Genomic DNA, 23,574 nt, shown 5'->3' with positions numbered 1-23,574 from the left:
GACATTACTAGAGGAGTGTGGTCCAACTGGATATGCAACGTTTAATATTATTAGAATTTTATTTTAATTGAACCTTTATTGAACTAGGCAAGTCAGTTAAGAACAAATTCTTATTTACAATGACGGCCTACACCGGCCACACCTGGAAGACGCTATGGGACTCCCAATCACAGCCAGAACCAGGGTGTCTGTAGTGATGCCTCTAGCACTGAGATGCGGTGTCTTAGACCGCTGCGCCACTCGGGAGCCTGATTATAAACTGGGTGGTTCGAGCCCTGAATGCTGATTGGCTGACAGCCATGGTATATCATACGGTATACCATGGTTATGACAAAACATGTACTTTTACTGCTCTAATTACGTTGGTAACTAGTTTATAATAGCAATAAGGCACCTCTGGGTTTTGTGATATATGGCCAATATAACACATCTCCTTGGGCCTTATTGCTTAAGTGTCTCATTAGAGCAACAGATGCAACCAGTATGTAGGGTAAAACAGTGTATTATAATGATTTACTCCTCTCACAACGGATTTTACACACATTATGCCGCCACATGTTGGGCTGTGAGTAATAAACAGATAGTTAACTTTGTTACACTTTGGATTTAGGGCAAAATACTGTAGCCTACATAATAATTGACTAAAGAATTGATTGAAACAGGTTGTATATAACTTTGGCCACAGTATGTTGGGATAGATAACTTTGTTACAGAATGAGTAGTTTCAAAATCCTGTTGGAGAAAAGAAACACCTGGTGACTTGATTTGGGGACAGTGAATCATGTGGAGTTTGAGTGCCTCTCTCTCGCCACAGCCAGCTACAAGACGATATCCCTACTCCCCATGGTAGAATCCACTCCGAGAAATCAAATGTCTGATTTTTCTTACAGTGGGGAGAACAAGTATTTGATACACTGACGATTTTGCAGGTTTTCCTACTTACAAAGCATGTAGAGGTCTGTATTTTTTTATCATAGGTACACTTCAACTGTGAGAGACGGAATCTAAAACAAAAATCCAGAAAATCACATTGTATGATTTTTAAGTAATTAATTTGCATTTTATTGCATGACATAAGTATTTGATGGAGGGAGCTGAAAGTCCGTATTGCCCAGCGACAGCCCCGAAACCTGAAGGATCTGGAGAAGGTCTGTATGGAGGAGTGGGCCAAAATCCCTGCTGCAGTGTGTGCAAACCTGGTCAAGAACTACAGGAAACATATGATCTCTAATTGCAAACAAAGGTTTCTGTACCAAATATTAAGTTCTGCTTTTCTGATGTATCAAATACTTATGTCATGCAATAAAATGCTATTTAATGACTTAAAAATCATACAATGTGATTTTCTGGATTTTTGTTTTAGATTCCGCCTCTCACAGTTGAAGTGTACCTATGATAAAATGACAGACCTCTACATGCTTTGTAAGTAGGAAAACCTGCAAAATCAGCAGTGTATCAAATACTTGTTCTCCCCACTGTAAGTCTCACGGAGGCACTTTAGTTTTTCTATGTCTATAACCATTACTTTCAGTCGACTTATTTTGTGCTCCCGATCTCTGATGATTCTTCAATTCAGTCTTTTGAGTGTCACTTTCCCCAGTGGAATGCAAGAAGAAAAGCCATGGCTCTAATCACTCTTTTGACCAGCCATCCAGAACTCAATGAAGGAGAGAGATGGGTTTTCAGCGGCCTCTTAGACCCAGGTATAGGAGAGAGGGAGGCTAGACATAAGAAGAGAGGGGGCAAAGGGTTAAGAGAGTACAAATCCCTCCTTTCATTTCCGCTGCCTCTTCCAGTCAATCGTCCAAACCGCAGCCACATCAAGACAAGGAGTTACCACTTAACCCGTCTTGGCTAGAAGAGTAAGAGAGACACAGAGCTCTCGTCTCATCTCATCTCAAAGACTCATTGCAGGTGAAATGATCCCAGTTGAAAAGGAAGGAATATGGATGTTTTAAACACATTTTAATGTGGTAATGATATACAGTGGGGAGAACAAGTATTTGATACACTGCCGATTTTGCAGGGTTTCCTACTTACAAAGCATGTAGAGGTCTGTAATTGTTTTTATCATAGGTACACTTAAACTGTGAGAGACAGAATCTAAAACAAAAATCCAGAAAATCACATTGTAGGATTATTAAGTAATTCATTTGCATTTTATTGCATGACATAATTATTTGATCACCTACCAACCAGTAAGAATCTGGCTCTCACAGACCTGTTACTTTTCTTTAAGAAGCCCTCCTGTTCTCCACTCATTACCTGTATTAACTGCACCTGTTTGAACTCGTTACCTGTATAAAAGACACCTGTCCACACACTCAATCAGACTCCAACCTCTCCACAATGGTCAAGACCAGAGAGCTGTGTAAGGACATCAGGGATAAAATTGTAGACCTGCACAAGGCTGGGATGGGCTACAGGACAATAGGCAAGCAGCTTGGTGAGAAGGCAACAACTGTTGGCGCAATTTTTAGAAAATGGAAGAAGATGACTGTCAAGATGACGGTCAATCACCCTCGGTCTGGGGCTCCATGCAAGCTCTCACCTCGTGGGGCATTAATGATCAGCGACAGCCCCGAAACCTGAATGAACTGGAGAAGGTCTGTATGGAGGAGTAGGCCAAAATCCCTGCTGCAGGGTTTTTTTTTAACGTGCAAACCTGGTCAAGAACTACAGGAAACGTATGATCTCTGTAATTGCAAACAAAGGTTTCTGTACCAAATATTAAGTTCTGCTTTTCTGATGTATCAAATACTTATGTTATGCAATAAAATGCTAATTAATTTCTTAAAAATCTCTTTGGATTTTTGTTTTAGATTCCGTCTCTCACAGTTGAAGTGTCCCTATAATAAAAATCACAGACCTCTACATGCTTTGTAAGTAGGAAAACCTGCAAAATCGGCAGTGTATCAAATACTTGTTCACCCCACTGTATATGATATCCTTTCTAACGGACAAAAAGTCCCTTAAGGTCTTTGGAGAGTGCAGTTTGTGCAGTCTGTTCTCCTGTTGTATGTAAACTTTTCTTGTTGTGAAATCTCAGTCATACTTCAGTGTGTTCTCAGATGTACAAACAGCCCGTCAGTGTTTTGGATGTCTATGGCCAGTTCCCAAGAATTTTATCTGTGGAAGAAGGTAATGGAATCATCAATGCTTGCCCAGAATCCCTCTCTCTAAACTATTTAGGCCGAGCACCGTTCAAATCCCACAAGATGTATGATGATTTTAGAGTGTGGAAACTCACCCACGCGAGAGTCTCTGTTGCCTTGTTATCGGAGCCCAAACTAAATTGCGTTGGCTATCTGGCATGGCGGACTCCGTCCCGATTAAGGCCCACTTTGAACCAGAGCTCCACGGCCCACATTTATCAGCCGACACAGTCCTGCCTTTCACCCAGCTCCTCCCACTTTCCTGACAGCTACTCCAGCTGTGTTTGTGGAACAGATGAATCTCTATCCAGAGAGAGGATTTCACACTTTATCGTCCCCCGGGGATAAAGGTACGGCCGAGCCGCCATATCCACCATCTAGCCCCATCATATATCTCCCTAGGACATAAAGACACCAGCTGGCTGAGGGTACACAGAATACAAACCCTTTCTCTCCATACTGAGATGGGTTCCCATCAAGCAACAGTGAGACACTCCCCACATGTTGATATGAAAGCCCAAGCTGGAGCATCGCTGACAAGCCAGGCAGACCTGTACATATTTCCATTTGATATGAGTAGAGACCGTGAACTCCAGGGAGGGATGGAGGGGCGCCCAGGTGGGAATGAGTGAGAGAGAGAGACTAGCAGTGATGCCCAAATGATCCCTGGAGAGCTTCTGAGTGTGTGGAGACATGGAGATAGGCCTGCATGAGTACCTCCACCACCTCCCGGATGAATGTAAATATACCATAATCCCATGCGGGCTGCCATCTTTAGGACGGGTGAGAAGACGGGGAGCTCTCAGCTATGAACATCATTCTATCTATCACCCTCTACCCTATTCCATGCAAGGTGAAAGTGATTCCAGGCAGGAATACAGCCCTGATACAGTGCCTTTGGAACGTGTTCAGACCCCTTGACCTTTTCCACATTTTGTTAGGTTACAGCCTTATTCTAAAATGGATTCAATTGGGTTTTCTTCTCATCAATCGACACACAATACCCCATAATGACAAAGCAAAAACAGTAAAAAAAAAAGTTTTATTTGTAGCTAATTTATTATAAATAAAAAAGTGAAATCACTTTACATAAGTATTCAGACCCTTTACTCAGTACTTTGTTGAAGCACCTATGACAGTGATTATAGCTTCGAGTCTTCTTGGGTATGATGCTACAAGCGTAGCATACCTTCTCCCATTCTTCTCTGCAGATCTTCTCAAGTTGGATGGGGAGTGTTGCAGCACAGCTATTTTCAGGTCTCTCCAGAGATGTTCGATCCGGTTCAAGTCCGGGCTCTGGCTGGGCCACTCAAGGACATTCAGAGACTTGTCCTGAAGCCACTCCTGTGTTGTCTTGGCTGTGTGCTTAGGGTTGTTGTCCTGTTGGAAGGTGAACCTTCACCCCAGTCTGAGGTCCTGAGCGATCTGGAGCAGGTTTTTATCAAGGATCTCTCTGTACTTTGCTCCGTTCATCTTTGCCTTGATCCTGACTAGTGTCCCAGTCCCTGCCGCTGAAAAACATCTCCACAGCTTGATGCTGCTGCCACCATGCTTCACCGTAGGGATGGTGCCAGGTTTCCTCCAGGCGTGATGCTTGGCATTCAGGCAAAATAGTTCAATCTTGGTTTCATCAGACCAGATCATCTTGTTTCTCATGGTCTGAGAGGTGCCTTTAGGTGCCTTATAGCAAACTCCAAGGCGGGCTGTCATGTGCCTTTTTACAGAGGAGTGGCTTCCGTCTGGTCACTCTACCAAAAAGGCCTGATTGGTGGATTGCTGCAGAGATGGTTGTCCTTCTGGAAGGTTCTCTCACCTCCACAGAGGAACTCTAGAGCTCTGTCAGAGTGACCATCAGGTTCTTGGTCACATCCCTGACCAAGGCCCTTCTCCCCCGATTGCTCAGTTTGTTCTGGCGGCCAGCTCTAGGAAGAGTCTTGGTGGTTCCAAACTTCTTCCATTTAAGAATGATGGTCCACTGTGTTCTTGGGGACCTTCAATGCTGCAGAATTGTTTTGGTACCCTTCCCCAGATTCAATTGAATTTACCACAGGTGGACTCCAATCAAGTTGTAGTGTTAGATTGCTGAGGATTTTTAGAACAAGGCTGTAATGTAACAAAATGTAGAAAAAGTCAAGGGGTCTGATTACTTTCCCAAAGCGTTGTATGTCTCTCAGAGCTGTGGCACCTGTGCTTATGTGCCTTGGTTGTTGTGTGTCTCCTCCAGTGCATTGCCTTTCCATCGGTAATGGATGATGAGTGGGCTGACATTTGAAGTTGTTTTGTTACAAATGGCTAGCGACCATGTTTTTCACTGCCTCGCTCGCTGGCTGCTCATACTTATCTGGTCTAAATAAGAAGCGCATGTCACATTACGTCTGGGAGAGGAAATATCTTCTGTCCTCACTGGACTATAAAGTTGTGATGTGGTTAGGAGTTTGTGTCGACGCCAATGGATATGATTTGTTTTTCTTCCCATTCTGTCGCTGACCTTTTAAAGATGTACAGTCTATCAACGTGATGAATACGACAATTCCAGTGGGAATGCAAGTATCTATTTGTTGAGTGAGTGAAAGCAAACGTAACACACACATTTTGTACAGCTAGAAGTAGACTGTGTGTCTTGTGGATGAGCTGCCAGTCTTGGAGCCTCATTTTCATTCTCCTCATGAAACCTAAATCGTCCATGGTATTAAGAAGCCCTGTGACTTGTCTGCCCTGACCTTGGCCTCCTCTGAGCCTCCCCACTCATCTAATGTGGAAGGGGAGCAGGCTTTTCCTGCTGACAGCATGTATTGCTCTTTGACTGTGCTGCGGTACAGCCTGCTGTGACTGGTATCACCCCGTCTCTGGGGGGGAGAGAGACAGCAACATTCAATGTGAAATCATTGTGTATCATGTTGGGCCTTCCAGACATGCTGGTTACATTACAGTACAGTACATGTTATACAGGGGGGCCCATCTCCTAACGCCTGCCCCTACATACCCACAGAGGGGCCCATGACAGGGGGGTTTGGTCTGAGGAGATCAGAATTAGTTATTAGGGATGTGACAGGCAGTAAATCGCAGGGCTGTAATTTCCTCCACTCAGATATATAGCCCGGCCCCCAAGGGGCCTCTACAGTACAGCAACGACCACTCTTAGCTCTCCATCCAAAGGTCATTGTAATTCACACACACACCCTCCAGCACCCCATCCCCCTATGTTGGCCTGCACCCCCCACCCCAGAAGCTTCTGGGGTGGGGGTGGAGGGGTTGACATTTCAGACCATTGTCAGATCTTTGGCTGGTGATTGATGTGTCAGTTCGTCTCTCTCTAACGTGTCCATCTCCATCCTTTATAAATCATTCCTTACCCAGGGGGGGCTGCTTCACATGTAGCAGGCCTGGGAACATGGGAATGACTGGTCCTCTGGGATGTGTCTATCAACATATCTTCTGATCTATAGTGCTGAGGCATCCTGTCAAACACAACAGATATATAGAAATATAATCCCTAGACTTGAAAGGGAATTTCCATTCTAGGTATTCTATTTCTATGAGAGTCTTATTGAGTCCCAGAAGGACTGGATCTCTGTGTGAAATCAAAATGCTGCTGCTCATATTGTTTAATTTCCAATTAATATTGGAAGTCATGCTGTTTAAAAGCTGCTCAGAGAGTATCCCATTACGAATCTCATCACGGTCAATCTGGCTGCATAAAATCATTACACCACATAGCTGAGTGAATTCTAGCGATTCCCTGCTTTCATGGCCTGGTTCATTAAGTCACTAGTTAATTGTGAATGTCTAATTGGTAGTGAGCTGATTATGCACTAATAACTGACCTAAGGGCATTATTGTCATTAACGATGTATACAGTACCAGTCAAAAGTTTGGACACACCTACTCATTCCAGGGTTTCCAGGGTTTTTCTTTATTTTTACAATTTTCTGCAATGTAGAATAATAGTGAAGACATCAAAACTATGAAATAACACATATGGAATCATGTAGTAACCAAAAAGGTGTTAAACAAATCAAAATGTATTTTATATTTGAGATTCTTCAAATAGCCACCCTTTTCCTTGATGACAGCTTTGCACACTCTTGGTATTCTCTCAACCAGCTTCATGAAGTAGTCATCTGGCATTTCAATTGACAAGGTAGGGTTGGTATACAGAAGATAGCCCTATTTGGTAAAGTAGTCCATATTATGGCAAGAACAAATAAGCAAATAAGCAAAGAGAAATGACAGTCCATCATTACTTTAAGACATGAAGGTCAGTCAATACGGAACATTTCAAGAACTTCGAAAGCGCTATGATGAAACTGGCTCTCATGAGGACCGCCACAGTAATGGAAGACCCAGAGTTCCCTCTGCTGCAGAGGATAAGTTCATTAGAGTTATCCGCCTCAGAAATGGCAGCCCAAATAAATGCTTCACAGACACATATCAACATCAACTGTTCAGAGGAGACTGTGTGGATCAGGCCTTCATGGTTGAATTGCTGCAAATAATCACTACTAAAGGACGACAATAAAAATAAGAGACTTGCTTGGACCAAGAAACACAAGCAATGGACATTAGACCTGTGAAAATTTGTTCTTTGGTCTGGAGTCCAAATTGGAGATTTTTGGTTCCAACAGCCGTGTCTTTGTGAGACGCGGTGTGGGTGAACGGATGATCTCCGCATGTGTATTTCCCACCGTAAAGCATGGAGGTGGTGGTGTTATGGTGTGGGAGTGCTTTGCTGGTGACACTGTTATTTATTTAGAATTCAAGGCACACTTAACCGCATTGGCTACCACAGCATTCTGCAGCGATACGCCATCCCATCTGGTTTGGGCTTAGTGGGACTATCATTTGTTTTTCAACAGGAAAATGCCCCAACACACCTCCAGGCTGTGTCAGGTTTATTTGACCAAGAAGGAGAGTGATGGAGTGCTGCATTAGATGACCTGGCCTCCTGACCTGCCCTATTTGCCAGCAGCATACCCCCCTGCATACTGCTGGTTTGCTTCTGAAGCTAAGCAGGGTTGGTCCTGGTCAGTACCTGGATGGGAGACCAGATGCTGCTGGAAGTGGTGTTGGAGGGCCAGTAGGAGGCACTCTTTCCTCTGGTCTAAAAAAAAAGAAATATCCCAATTCCCCAGGGCAGTGATTGGGGACGCTGCCCTGTGTAGGGTGCTGTCTTTCGGATGGGACGTTAAACGGGTGTCCTGACTCTCTGAGCTCATCAAAGATCCCATGGCACTTATCATAAGAGTAGGGGTGTTAACCCCGGTGTCTTGGCTAATTTCCCAATCTGGCCCTTGAACCATCACGGTCACCTAATAATGCCCAGTTTACAATTGGCTCATTCATCCCCCTCCTCTCCCCTGTAACTATTCCCCATGTCGTTGCTGCAAATGAGAATGTGTTCTCAGTCAACTTACCTGGTAAAATAACGGATACATTTAAAAAAATCACCCAACCTCAACCCAATTGAAAAGCAGCCAGCAAGTGCTCAGCATATGTGGGAACTCCTTCATGACTGCTGGAAAAGCATTCCAGGTGACTACCTCATGATGCTGGTTGAGAGAATTCCAAGAGCATGCAAAGCTGTCATTAAGGCAAGGGTGGCTACTTTGAAGAATCACAAATGTAATATTTTATTTGATTTGTTTGACACTTTTTTTGGTTACTACATGATTCCATATGTGTTATTTCATAGTTTTCATGTCTTCACTATTATTCTACAATGTAGAAAAGTTTTTTTTTTTATAAAAAAACCTGGAATGAGTAGGTGTCCAAACTTTTGACTGGTACTGTATAGCCAACAGATCTGAAACAGGACATGTAGTGTATAATTCCGATGCTGAAAGACAGAGTACCATAGTATAATGTGTTTTCTTTATGGTGCCCTATTGTTCTATTTGTACAGGAAGCACTGAACCATAATCTACTGTCTGTATCATTAGTTAGTCCCAGTACGTCATTCAATGGAAATATTTTGTTCAACATGAATTCTCTGAAATTATGAGCAAATACTTGTTCATCTAGAACAGATTTAACATCTTACCACCTATAAAGGAAATGGAGTAGTCTTTTTGCAATGTTGAGCAGTTTATATCCTGAAGTGTCTTTTGTACCAGACTATTGTCTATTCTGTACATTACTTTTCTGGGAATCAGTTCAAATTATGAGCCCAAAATCCCCAAAAGAATCATGCTTTACAAAGTTGTTGTGAAACGTATTGGTTTAGCCTTGTTTCTATACCGTGTAGTCATACAGCGGTCGTTGATCAGAATCCATGTTGTTGTTGTGAAACGTATTGGTTTAGCCTTGTTTCTATACCGTGTAGTCATACAGCGGTCGTTGATCAGAATCCATGTTGTTGTTGTGAAACGTATTGGTTTAGCCTTGTTTCTATACCGTGTAGTCATACAGCAGTCGTTGATCAGAATCCATGTTGTTGTTGTGAAACGTATTGGTTTAGCCTTGTTTCTATACCGTGTAGTCATACAGCGGTCGTTGATCAGAATCCATGTTGTTGTTACAGGAGCAGAAGAGATGCATCATTGAAAAACCCATTTTGAAAATGACAAGTGAATGGCAGTTGTTGTATAGTGGTGCTTGTCTCCTATGCACACTGTAGTCATAGATCTGTGAGGGTTCATGAACTGCTCAGTGCTTATACAGATTACCTTCTTGAATATTTAAAGGTGAGGAAATGAGCCTGCTCGCTGGGCTGAAACTCATTGTGCTGTGTGGTGTCCTCTGGGACACCCCTGGGTATTCTCTCTGGCTGCCTGGCTGGCTGGTCAACCGATGCTGGCTCAGGTGTCCACTTAACTGGCTTCTCATTGGCCAAGGACTGCCCTTACAGAATAATCTCTGCATCCCTACTGTTTCAGCTCTAGCTGTAAGCCTTATCTTGGAAACTGAAAGTATAGGATGAATTAATGTATCCTGAACTTTGATACTTGCCCATGTGAATGTCTATATTGATATACCCATTCAGAGTTACAGGTTACAGTAGGGTTTTTATTAGGCTCTTTTTTCTAGTGAAGGAGGAGTTGATAGGAGATGTACAGTACAAACACTGTACCGTATGGATATATGTGCCTCTTCCTCTCCGAGCTATCTCTGAAAGGTAGATAGTGAGAACATTGTCTTCATCGTATATTTATAAGCTGGGTGATTCTCATGAAACCCGTTTTACCATGGCAGTAGCAAATTGAGTTTGAAAACCATGATGCATCTTTAACAATCAATCTATCATTCATAGGCTGCCCTGTCCTCTCTCATAGTAGATTAGGTACTGTACATATAACAGGAGAGATATTGAAATATTGCAGAGATAGTCGAACAGCGTGATAAAACCAGCTGTACTATATGAAGAGTGGAAATACTGTCGTTCCTGATAAGTAAAGTATACAGTTGAAGTCGGAAGTTTACATACACTTATGTTGGAGTCATTAAAACTTGTTTTTCAACCACTCCAAAAATTTGTTAACAAACTATAGTTTTGGCAAGTCGGTTAGGACATCTACTTTGTGCATGACACAAGTCATTTTTCCAACAATTGTTTACAGACAGATTATTTCACTTATAATTCACTGTGTCACAATTCCAGTGGGTCAGAAGTTTACATACACTAAGTTGACTGTGCCTTTAAACAGCATGGAAAATTCCAGAATATGATGTCATGGCTTTAGAAGCTCCTGATAGGCTAATTGACATAATTTGAGTCAATTGGAGGTGTACCTGTGGATGTATTTCAAGGCCAACCTTCAAACTCAGTGCCTCCTTGCTTGACATCACGGGAAAATCAAAATAAATCAGCCAAGACCTCAGGAAAAAAAATTGTAGACCTCCACAACTCTGGTTCATCCTTGGGAGCAATTTCCAAATTCCTGAAGGTACCACGTTCATCTGTACAAACAATAGTACGCGAGTGTAAACACCATGGGACCACGCAGCAGTCATACTGCTCAGGAAGGAGACGCGTTCTGTCTCCTAGAGATGAGCATACTTTGGTGCGAGGAGTGCAAATCAACCCCAGAACAACAGCAAAGGACCTTGTGAATATGCTGGAGGAAACGGGTACAAAAGTGTCTATATCCACAGTAAAACGAGTCCTATATCGACATAACCTGAAAGGCCGCTCAGCAAGGAAGAAGCCACTGCTCCAAAACCGCCATATAAAAGCCAGACTACGGTTGCAACTGCACATGGGGACAAAGATCATACTTTTTGGAGAAATGTCCTCTGGTCTGATGAAACAAAAATAGAACTGTTTGGCCATAATGACCATTGTTATGTTTGGAGGGAAAAGGGGGAGGCTTGCAAGCCGAAGAACACCATCCCAACCGTGAAGCACGGGGGTGGCAGCATCATGTTGTGGGGCTGCTGCAGGAGGGACTGGTGCACTTCACAAAATAGATGGCATCATGAGGCAGGATAATGATGTGGATATATAGACGCAACATCTTAGAGGCAGAGAATCCCAGTGGAGAGAGGGGAACCGGCCAGGCAGAGACAGCAAGGGCGGTTCGTTGCTCTAGAGCCTTTCCGTTCACCTTCACACTCCTGGGCCAGACTACACTCAATCACATGACCCACTGAAGAGATGAGTCTTCAGTATAGACTTAAAGGTTTAGACCGAGTCTGCGTCTCTCACATGGGTAGGCAGATCATTCCATAAAAATTGATCTCTTGGAGAAAGCCCTGCCTCCAGCTGTTTGTTTAGAAATTCTAGGGACAATTAGGAGGCCTGCGTCTTGTGACCGTAGCGTATGTGTAGGTATGTACGGCAGAACCAAATCAGAAAGATAGGTAGGAGCAAGCCCATGTAATGGTTTGTAGGTTAGCAGTAAAACCTTGAAATCAGCCCTTGCCTTAACAGGAAGCCAGTGTAGGGAGGCTAGCACTGGAGTAATATGATCAAATTTTTTGGTTCTAGTCAGGATTCTAGCAGACGTATTTAGCACTAACTGAAGTTAATTTAGTGCTTTATCCGGGTAGCCGGAAAGTAAAGCATTGCAGTAGTCTAACCTAGAAGTAACAAAAGCATGGATTAATTTTTCAGCATCATTTTTGGACAGAAAGTTTCTGATTTTTGCAATGTTACGTAGATGGAAAAAAACTGTCCTTGAAACATTATTGATATGTTCGTCAAAAGAGAGATCATGGTCCAGAGTAACGCCGAGGTCCTTAACAGTTTTTTATTTGAGACAACTGTACAACCATCAAGATTAATCGGCAGATTCAACAGAAGATCTCTTTGTTTCTTGGGACCTAGAACAAGCATCTCTGTTCTGTCCGAGTTTAAAAGTAGAAAGTTTGCAGCCATCCACTTCCTTATGTCTGAAACACAGGCTTTTAGCGAGGGCAATTTTGGGGCTTCACCATGTTTCATTGAAATGTACAGCTGTGTGTCATCCGCATAGCAGTGAAAGTTAACATTATGTTTTCGAATGACATCCCCAAGAGGTAAAATATATAGTGAAAACCGTAGTGGTCCTAAAACGGAACCTTGACGAAAACTGAAATTTACAGTTGATTTGTCAGAGGACAAACCATTCACAGAGACAAACTGATATCTTTCTGACAGATAAGATCTAAACCAGGCCAGAACTTGTCCGTGTAGACCAATTTGGGTTTCCAATCTCTCCAAAAGAATGTGGTGATCGATGGTATCAAAAGCAGCACTAAGGTCTAGGAGCACGAGCCTCGTCTGATGCCATTAAAAGGTCATTTACCACCTTCACAAGTGCAGTCTCAGTGCTATGATGGGGTCTAAAACCAGGCTGAAGCATTTTCTATACATTGTTTGTCTTCAGGAAGGCAGTGAGTTGCTGTGCAACAGCTTTTTCAAAAATAATTAAGAGGAATGGAAGAATCGATATAGGCCGATTCGTTTTTTATATTTTCTGGGTCAAGGTTTGTCTTTTTCAAGAGAGGCTTTATTACTGACACTTTTAGTGAGTTTGGTATCCACATCCGGTGGATAGAGAGCAGTTTATTATGTTCAACATAGGAGGGCCAAGCACAGGAAGCAGCTCTTTCAGTAGTTTAGTTGGAATAGTGTCCAGTATGCAGCTTTAAGGTTTAGAGGCCATGATTATTTTCACCATTGTGTCAAGAGATATAGTACTAAAACACTTGTCTATGTACAGTGCCTTGCGAAAGTATTCAGCCCCCTTGAATTTGCGACCTTTTGCCACATTTCAGGCTTCAAACATAAAGATATAAAACTGTATTTTTTTTGTGAAGAATCAACAACAAGTGGGAAACAATCATGAAGTGGAACAACATTTATTGGATATTTCAAACTTTTTTAACAAATCAAAAACTGAAAAATTGGGCGTGCAAAATTATTCAGCCCCTTTACTTTCAGTGCAGCAAACTCTCTCCAGAAGTTCAGTGAGGATCTCTGAATGATCCAATGTTGACCTAAATGACTAATGATGATAAATACAATCCACCTGTGTGTAATCAAGTCTCCGTATAAATGCACCTGCACTGTGATAGTCTCAGAGGTCCGTTAAAAGCGCAGAGAGCATCATGAAGAACAAGGAACACACCAGGCAGGTCCGAGATACTGTTGTGAAGAAGTTTAAAGCCGGATTTGGATACAAAAAGATTTCCCAAGCTTTAAACATCCCAAGGAGCACTGTGCAAGCGATAATATTGAAATGGAAGGAGTATCAGACCACTGCAAATCTACCAAGACCTGGCCGTCCCTCAACTTTCAGCTCATACAAGGAGAACACTGATCAGAGATGCAGCCAAGAGGCCCATGATCACTCTGGATGAACTGCAGAGATCTACAGCTGACGTGGGAGACTCTGTCCATAGGACAACAATCAGTCGTATATTGCACAAATCTGGCCTTTATGGAAGAGTGGTAAGAAGAAAGCCATTTCTTAAAGATATCCATAAAAAGTGTTGTTTAAAGTTTGCCACAAGCCACATAGGAGACACACCAAACATGTGGAAGAAGGTGCTCTGGTCAGATTAAACCAAAATGGAACTTTTTGGCAACAATGCAAAACGTTATGTTTGGCGTAAAAGCAACACAGCTCATCACCCTGAACACACCATCCCCACTGTCAAACATGGTGGTGGCAGCATCATGGTTTGGGCCTGCTTTTCTTCAGCAGGGACAGGGAAGATGGTTAAAATTGATGGGAAGATGGATGAAGCCAAATACAGGACCATTCTGGAAGAAAAGCAGATGGAGTCTGAAAAAGACCTGAGACTGGGACGGAGATTTGTCTTCCAACAAGACAATGATCCAAAACATAAAGAAAAATCTACAATGGAATGGTTCAAAAATAAACATATCCAGGTGTTAGTATGGCCAAGTCCAGACCTGAATCCAATCGAGAATCTGTGGAAAGAACTGAAAACTGATGTTCACAAATGCTCTCCATCCAACCTCACTGAGCTCGAGCTGTTTTGCAAGGAGGAATGGGAAAAATTTCAGTCTCTCGATGTGCAAAACTGATTTAGAGACATACCATGAGACCATGAGTTTTTCCTGACAGGGAAATACTTTATACTCCAGCACATAACTCATTACATTGTTATCCATCTTATAAAGACTGAAACTTTGGGCCTTGTTTTAGTCCTCAACCCTAACTCACAGACGCACATAGGCCCTGTTCCCAGTGTTCCCTTCCTACAGCCTCTTATTCCTAGAACAGCAGGGATGGGGCTGAGAGGGAGCAATATACACAACTGTCCACTTCTTGATGCATTTTTAAGCTCCCCTCAGTTTTTCTGCTCTCTTTTCGCCTGACCCACAAAGACTCACACCTTTATCTGCACATAACTCATTAAGTTATCCATCAGACTCCCCTGTTCCCCTTCCTACAGCCTCATTTAGAACAGCAAGGCTCACACTGTCTTGATGCTAATCTCGTCTCCCACAGACTCACACCTCTGAAGTACAGACTGAGACAGCGTTCGTTCTGATCAACACCTCCCAATTATCACTTACAGAAGCTTGTCGGGGGACTTGGGTGGCGCAGGAGTACAGCGTTTGCCAGCACACAGAGGCCCCTAACATTCTCTTCCCAATCCAGTACCTCTCTCTCTTGCTTACTGGGCCCCCTATGCCCCTGGTTTTGGCCCCCATTAAACTGTACACTCTTAGAATTAAGGGTGACTTGAGGAACCCTGGAGTTCCTTAAGGAATCATTGCAGTCAATGCGTTCATATTTTCATCTTTGGTTGGTTGAGAGGTTCTTGGAGGAACCTTTTAATATGTCAATGTGGCGCGTGCGGAGCACTTTCAATTGATATCGTCATTGGATTTGTTGCGCTGCCAGACTCAGAAGATATGTGGTTTTAGGCGATGGCTACATGGGTTAGACTGTACAATGAAAGACACGCCTCCAATAAGCTACACCTCCTATCTTCTGCTGCTGCTACAATATATTTTTAATGTTCCAAATTGAACCCCTCCCAACACAAAAAGGTTGAACCTTTACACAGAGATTCTTCAAATAACCTTTTCAGAGGGCTTCCTCAAGGAACCTTTTTGACCTGAAAAGGTTCCCTTACAGTGGCAGTCATTTGAACCGCAAAAGGTTCTTCAAGGCTTCTTTATGTCTAAGAGTGTGCTGGATATAGGTAGCTAGTTAGATGTGGTTCCCACTGGATCTGTGCTTGTATAACCACAGCAGATGTTGAAGGTCTCTGTAAGTGAAGCAGAAAGATTGGGTTATCACGCAAGCATGTGCATCCCTGAACACTCAGGGGCTTTGCACTCTCTTTCACCTATCTCTCCATCTCCAGCTCTCTCTGCCAGTGGGCCACTTTGGGTTCTGGACACTTCTGGATGAGTTGCTTCCAATGAGGCGAAATCACCAAGTGAAGAAGCTCATTATTGTCTTAACACCCCCTATGCTCTCTTCCATTTCACCTAGCAACTTATCTATGAGGCATTTTCCTAGGAATATAATATCACTGTTCTACATTACTTACTGGAGTGGATTGAGACATTGTTTTTGGATATGAATCATTTGAAACGGTAGGAACATTAGAAATAGTTTTTGCTTTCTGGTAGTTGAAATAACGTGTTACGCTCTGCCTGACGTGCGTAATGGAGCCGACCATGTTTATATCACCAAACTAAAAACTATACAGTGTAATCTTCACTTTGATGACACAGTGAGTCACCATATGTGGCCGGGGACAGAAAACAACTCCAGGATATTGAATATAAATGTAAACAACGTAAGCAGAATAACTCGTTTAAATGACTCTGTATTACACATGTAACTAGATCAGCATCTACAACCGTGACATACATTACAATCGCTAGATATAAACAACAAATGCATCAGCTAGTTTGGTCCTAAAGTGTTATCTTGGTAGTTTGATGAGCGTTGCTTGTTCAAGTCGTGTCACTTCCCCCCCACCTTTTCGCTTTCCTTGCGATCCGTGTGATGGTTTGATTGCGAGACCATGCCATTAATTAAATAGTGTGAGGGTGTGATCACTCGAGCAAACACCCATTCAGGCCCGCATACCCACAATGTACTGCTGCTTTGGCTTCCTGTTTGATCATATTCCTACTTTCTGAAGAGTATTACAGATGAGCTGTGTTCGACTACCCATACTGTATACATAATGAGTATATACTACATACTATTAGGGTGTGTTCGTAAATTCAATCTGGAGTGCCAGAGTGCGCTTTGGGCGTTCATAAATTCAGAGCATTGTCAGATTGACCGTTTGTAAATTCAGAGCGTTTCGCTCTCGGAGCATTCACAGCGCACACTGGCAGTCAATCACCCAAGCTAACTGGCTAGTTTACTAGCTACTTCCAGAGACAAATGAGAGAACATCTCAATCTGACCATTTTACTCACTTTAGCAGAGTTGGTTAGACAGTTTATGTTATCCATGGCGTTGGTGACTGTAACAATTTAATTACGCTTCTTTGCCAAAGTTTACTGACACTGGCCATATTCAAAGGGTGTTGAGTGTTCGTAAATTCACAGTGCGCTCTGGATTTTCTTAAATCAGAGCGTTTTGCTCTCGGAGCTTTCAAAGCGCAACGGCAGTCAAGCATCCAAGCTAACGTTGGCTAGCTACTTCCAGACACAAATGAGAGAACACTTCACTCTGACCATTTTACTCGTCCAAGAAGAGCTGGTTAGACTGTTTTCATGTAATCAAGAGCGTTGGTGACTAACTGTGCTGCTAGCAACAATTTCATTACGATTTTTTTGCCGATGTTTACTGGCACCGGCCATATTCAATGGGTGTTGAGTGTTCGTAAATTCATCAGTTATTCTGCGCTCTGGCACACAGACGAGACTGCTCTAAAATCGGAGTAGATAACCAGAATTAACCATGTCAATTGAAACGCACAACGACTATACCATTTATCTAAGAATGATGTAAATAATCAAGTAAATAAACGTTAGGTAGTTAACATTAGTTAGATAGCCGAGAGTTAATATACTACCTGGTAAATTCGATGTATTAGTAGCCAACTAACGTTGGGTAACTAGCTAACATACTGCTACATATTGCTAGCGTAGCTAACAAATTGTCAGTCAACATAACTTATTTGAAAAGTCATGACTTTTATTACATTGCTCAACATTTCCTTAACATTGGCATAATTAGTTAAAGCAATTCATTTGTATCTGCTCTCATCAGACTTTGGCTGCCCATTTTCTGCCATTTTCCTCAAATCTGCTAACGTGAAGCCTCACATTTTCTGAAGAATTGTATTGTGGGTCCTAAAAGCACGGAAGTAGTGTACACTGCTTGTATACTTCGTATTTTAACAAATTTAGTACGACATTCGGGAATGTTTGGCATTCTAACTACATCCATACTACGAATAATAAGCATACTACATACTCAATTCACGTCACAAATAGTGCAGTTAGTATGAGTGTTTGAACACAGCTATGGAGTTTGTGTGGATGGGCAATTTATTGGACGTTTTTGAAGTCTCCTCTTTTTTTAGTGGTGCTTTTCTTTAGTGCTTCCAATAGCAATCCTTCTCCGGGCTGGCAATGTTGGCCTTTAGGAAGAGGCAGTGTTTAATAAAAACATGTCAGGACCCTGTGGACCAGATCATTTCATTTTGAAGGAGGGATTTGGGTGAGACAGCTGGTTTAACAGCTCAGCCAGTTAGAACTAGAGTGAGAGATAGAGAGAGAGTGTGTGTGTGTCAGAACTTGTACTGTACCCCACAGCCTTTTCTCCACCTGCCAAGGTTCTGTTCGGCCACCCGAGCAGAAGTCAGTGTGTGTTCGTCAAGGCGGGGCGGACGCATAAACACGAAACTGCTACCTCTCTCAGCGATTTGTTGCACTAAGGGAAACATGGTAACATTTAGTAAAACATACATGTTTCTCTGACGATGGCTGTACTAATTTGACATGACTTTTAAGTTATCTCAGAACTCTGAAATGTCCAGTACTTGAAGGATGTTGTATATTGAGATGGAGCAGAGGGATAGGGTCATGTTGATTTTATTTCACCTTTATTTAACCAGGTAGGCAAGTTGAGAACAAGTTCTCATTTACAATTGTGACCTGGCCAAGATAAAGCAAAGCAGAGTTACACATGGAGTAAAACAAACATACAGTCAATAATACAGTAGAAAAATAAGTCTATATACGATGTGAGCAAATGAGGTGAGATAAGGGAGGTAAAGGCAAAAAAAGGCCATGGTGCGAAGTAAATACAATATAGCAAGTAAAACACTGGAATAGTAGATTTGCAGTGGAAGAATGTGCAAAGTAGAAATAAAAATGGGGCGCAAAGGAGCAAAATAAATATAGAAATACAGTAGGGGAAGAGGTAGTTGTTTGGGCTAAATTATAGATGGTCATCTGTGAGCTGCTCTGACAGCTGATGAGGGAGATAAGTGTTTCCAGTTTCAGAGATTTTTGTAGTTCATTCCAGTCATTGGCAGCAGAGAACTGGAAGGAGAGGCGGCCAAAGGAAGAATTGGTTTTGGGGGTGACCAGAGAGATATACCTTCTGGAGCGCGTGCTACAGGTGGGTGCTGCTATGGTGACCAGCGAGCTGAGATAAGGGGGGTCTTTACCTAGCAGGGTCTTGTAGATGACCTGGAGCCAGTGGGTTTGGCGACGAGAGCGCCACAGGTCGAAGTCGAAGTGTGGGTAGTATATGGGGCTTTGGTGACAAAACGGATGGCACTGTGATAAACTGCATCCAATTTATTGAGTAGGGTATTGGAGGCTATTTTGTAAATGACATCGTCGAGGATTGGTAGGATGGTCAGTTTTACGAGGGTATGTTTGGCAGCATGTTTGAAGGTTGCTTTGTTGCGAAATAGGAAGCCAATTCTAGATTTAACTTTGGATTGGAGATGTTTGATGTGAGTCTGGAAGGAGAGTTTACAGTCTAACCAGACACCTAGGTATTTGTAGTTGTCCACATATTATAAGTCAGAACCGTCCAGAGTAGTGATGCTGGACGGACAAGCAGGTGCAGGCAGCAATCGGTTGATGAGCATGCGTTTAGTTTTACGTGTATTTAAGAGCAGTTGGTGGCCACGGAAGGAGAGTTGTAGCATTGAAGCTCGTCTAGAGGGTTGTTAACACAGTGTCCAAAGAAGGGCCAGAAGTATACAGAATGGTGTCGTCTGCGTAGAGGTGGATCAGAGACTCACCAGCAGCAAGAGTGACATCATTGATGTATACAGAGAAGAGAGTCGGCCCAAGAATTGAACCCTGTGGCACACCCCATAGAGATTGCCAGAAGCCCGGACAACAGGCCCTCCGATTTGACACACTGAACTATCAGAGAAGTAGTTGGTGAACCAGGCGAGGCAATCATTTGAGAAACCAAGGCTATCGAGTCTGCCGATGAGGATGTGGTGATTGACATAGTCAAAAGCCTTGGCCAGGTCAATGAATACGGCTGCACAGTATTGTTTCTTATCGATGGAGGTTAAGATATCGTTTAGGACCTTGAGCGTGGCTGAGGTGCACCCATGACCAGCTCTGAAAAAAAAAATACCCAGGCATCCTCTACTGACGGGATGAGATCAATATCCTTCCAAGATACCCGGGCCAGGTCTATTAGAAAGGCCTGCTCGCTGAAGTGTTTTAGGGAGCATTTGACAGTGATGAGTGGAGGTCGCTTGACCGCTGACCCACTACGGATGCAGGCAATGAGGCTGTGATCGCAGAGATCTTGGTAGAAAACAGCAGAGTTGTATTTAGAGGGCAAGTTGGTTAGGATGATATCTATGAGGGTGCCCGTGTTATGGCTTTGAGGTGGTACCTGGTAGGTTCATTGATAATTTGTGTGAGATTGAGGGCATCAAGCATAGATTGTAGGATGGCTGGGGTGTTAAGCATGTTCCAGTTTAGGGTACCTAGCAGCACGAGCTCTGAAGATAGAAGGGGGACAATCAGTTCACATATGGTGTCCAGAGCACAGCTGGGGGCAGAGGGTAGTCTATAGCAGGCGGCAACGGTGAGAGACTTGTTTTTAGAGAGTTGGATTTTTAAAAGTAGAAGTTCAAATTGTTTGGTTACAGACCTGGATAGTAGGACAGAACTCTTTAGGCTATCTCTGCAGTAGATTGCAACACCGCCCCCTTTAGCCGTTCTTGTGGTGGTCTCTCTGTGGTGGTCTCTCTGGCCTGTGAGCCTGTCTGTTTCATTGACCCTGAAGGACAACTTGGCGAAACAACGTAAGTGTAACATAACTAGACTGTGCATATATATATATAAATAACTAGATTTAGTAAAATACCAATATGCCAGCATGCAATTTCATATCTGAAGGACTTTATAGAGACCAATACAATACCCAGCAATAATTAGAGGGCCATTCCAGCACAGGAGTAAGAAAAATCTATGCATCTTAATGTGGTCTCATTGTCATTGAAGGGCAAGTTACATGCTCCCAATTCTCCCATCTCTAAACACACAGGCACAAAGGCTCTCTCTCTCACACACACACACACACACACACACACACACACACACACACACACACACACACACACACACACACACACACACACACACACACACACACACACACACACACACACACACACACACACACACCTTCCACATCTTCATCACTGAGCCCATCCTCATGTTTGTTGATCGTTCACTTGTTATTGACTTCTCAACTGACCTCGGAATCAAATCAAAACTTCAACCCCTCCTGCCACTCAAGAGGGCCACAGCAGACACTAGTTTGCATGTTTTATATCCTCTACCTGGCCACTGTGCCCCCCTTCAAGACCTGTCGGCTCCCAATGTGTTTAATTTATGAGAGGCTGAAGGTTTGAAGTCATGTCGATGTCAGTCATTCTGTCAAGGTTGTTTACCTAAATGTACCAACACCAGAGAATACAGTAGAGTCTAGACAACACTTAGGGTGAGTGAGTAACAAATAACACAGCAAATGGTTAGAGACACCCACACTTCCCCCACAGTCTCCCCGGCCAGAGAGAGTGTTTTTGGGATAATGACAGGTCATATAGTGGACCTGTGGACCTCGGTCCTGCGGGGGTAATTGGCCCATTGGTTCTGTGGCATTTAAATCCAGCCGTCAATTATCCATCTGCTGAGAGACGGATGGACGGGCACAGGCAGTTAGCTTTAGCTCTGCATGCTGTCTCTCTCTACTATCAGATAACACACACATCTATTCTGACTCCGTAAGGTTAGAGTTCAGACACTCCTGCTTCAGTTGTCTGGATGCCTGCTGTGTTATTGTTGTTGTTATATGACAGCATCTCACTAAGGAATACTTACAGAAGTTAGTTTGTGGCCAATTTAGCTGTACAGGAGCATTATTGTTCTATTTATTGATCGACTGAGATACTGACTCCCATCTTATTTCATAGGGCGTTACACTGACCAGTGGACAGTGACTGCCTTCCATGCTTGGTTTGTAATGCTGGCCTGTGCAGTGATTCTGCCAACACACTTCTTTTTGCTTCGTGCTGACAGTACAGTACAGTACAGTACAGTAGTCATGCTTAAGTCCACTCTGGCCAGGTGCCCACTAGTCTCCTCGGGGGGGGGAATCCTCTTACAGCATGTGTGTAGAGATTACCATTAGCACATTCACCTTATATTCTCTGCCAAACCGAATTTGCACTTTTCCCAGAACCCACGGGTTTTAGGGTGGTCCTGTAGCTCAGTTGGTAGAGCATGGCGCTTGTAACGCCAGGGTAGTGGGTTCAATCCCCGGGACCACCCATACGTAGAATGTATGCACACATGACTGTAAGTCGCTTTGGATAAAAGCGTCTGCTAAATGGCATATATTATTATTATTATTATATTTTTTAACCTGTTTTCGGTGGTGGTGGTCGTCTGGAAACACATCGTCAAAGTCTGGGGTATCCACAGTAAGATCAGGGAGTCAGTTTGTCTAATTTAGCCTACAGTGCAACCCAATGGGGAAAAGAAACATCAGGGAACCAGAACACCATCAATAACATAAAGGGATAATTATAGAAGGCTCTTTTCCCTTTGGATTGGACATGATTAACAGAGTTTTTGAACTATGTCTGTGAACTGTGGGCTTGTCCATTGAGTATGACATGTGAATGATGATGGCTTGTTTAATGACTGTCTCATATTTCCTAACGATATTGTGTGGTATGGATGCCAATGACATGGATGGCTTTATGCGAACTGTTTTCTGGGTTGTGGTGATGAAGATGAAGATGTATTGTGTGTTATGGATGGTGCTGTGATGCTGACCTCTATGTTCTGTGTTGCTGTACAGGAGTTTGCAGCCCTGACCAAGGAGCTGAACGTGTGCAGAGAGAACCTTCTGGAGAAGGAGGAGGAGATCTCTGAGCTCAAGGCCGAGAGGAACAACACCAGGGTACGTGGAGAGGAGACACACGCTCACACATGCGCACGAGCAGACACAAGAATGCGCGCGCGTGCACACAGACACACATTTTTTCTCATACCTCATACATTGACCTGAACCAGAACGGCTCAGAGTCTATGGAGATCACATCAAATCAAATTTGCCACATGCGCCGATACAAGTGTAGACTCAAGTGTACAAGTGTACCGTGCAATGCTTACTTACAAGTCCTTAACCAAAAGTGCAGTTCAAGAAGAAGAAAATATTTACCAAGTACACTAAAATAAAAAGTAATAATAAAAGTAACACAATAAGAATTACAATAACGAGGCTATATACAGGGGGCCCCGGTACCGAGTCAGTGTGTGGGGGTACAGGCTAGTTGAGGTAATCTGTACATGTAGATGGGGACAAAGTGACTATACATAGGTAACAAACAAACAATGTTTTCATCTGTTAACGCGGTTGACTGGTCATCTGTAACATAGGTCAATGGAACCGGTAGCCTGCATTTCCCCTGGGGACAGAGTTGGAACCCATATACATTAGAGCTACCACTGAATTCCATTTCCGATTAATACCCT

At 43.1% G+C, this 23,574-nt stretch overlaps 1 protein-coding gene across 1 annotated transcript in view; it reads left to right on the top strand.

Annotated features, from left to right (window-relative positions):
- Positions 1-23,574, top strand: part of LOC118392586 (liprin-alpha-2-like) — a 247,539-nt gene that overhangs the window by 151,940 nt on the left and 72,025 nt on the right. Inside the window, 1 exon segment of the mRNA XM_052460483.1 lies at positions 22,898-22,999. Within this exon segment, the coding sequence (XP_052316443.1) occupies positions 22,898-22,999 (102 nt within the window).

The sequence above is a fragment of the Oncorhynchus keta genome, chromosome 13 (genome assembly GCF_023373465.1).
Source record: "Oncorhynchus keta strain PuntledgeMale-10-30-2019 chromosome 13, Oket_V2, whole genome shotgun sequence".
In the NCBI taxonomy this organism is placed as follows: Eukaryota; Metazoa; Chordata; class Actinopteri; order Salmoniformes; family Salmonidae; genus Oncorhynchus; species Oncorhynchus keta.
Note: the sequence above shows the minus strand (reverse complement) of the source record. Positions and strands in the feature narration are given on the sequence as shown.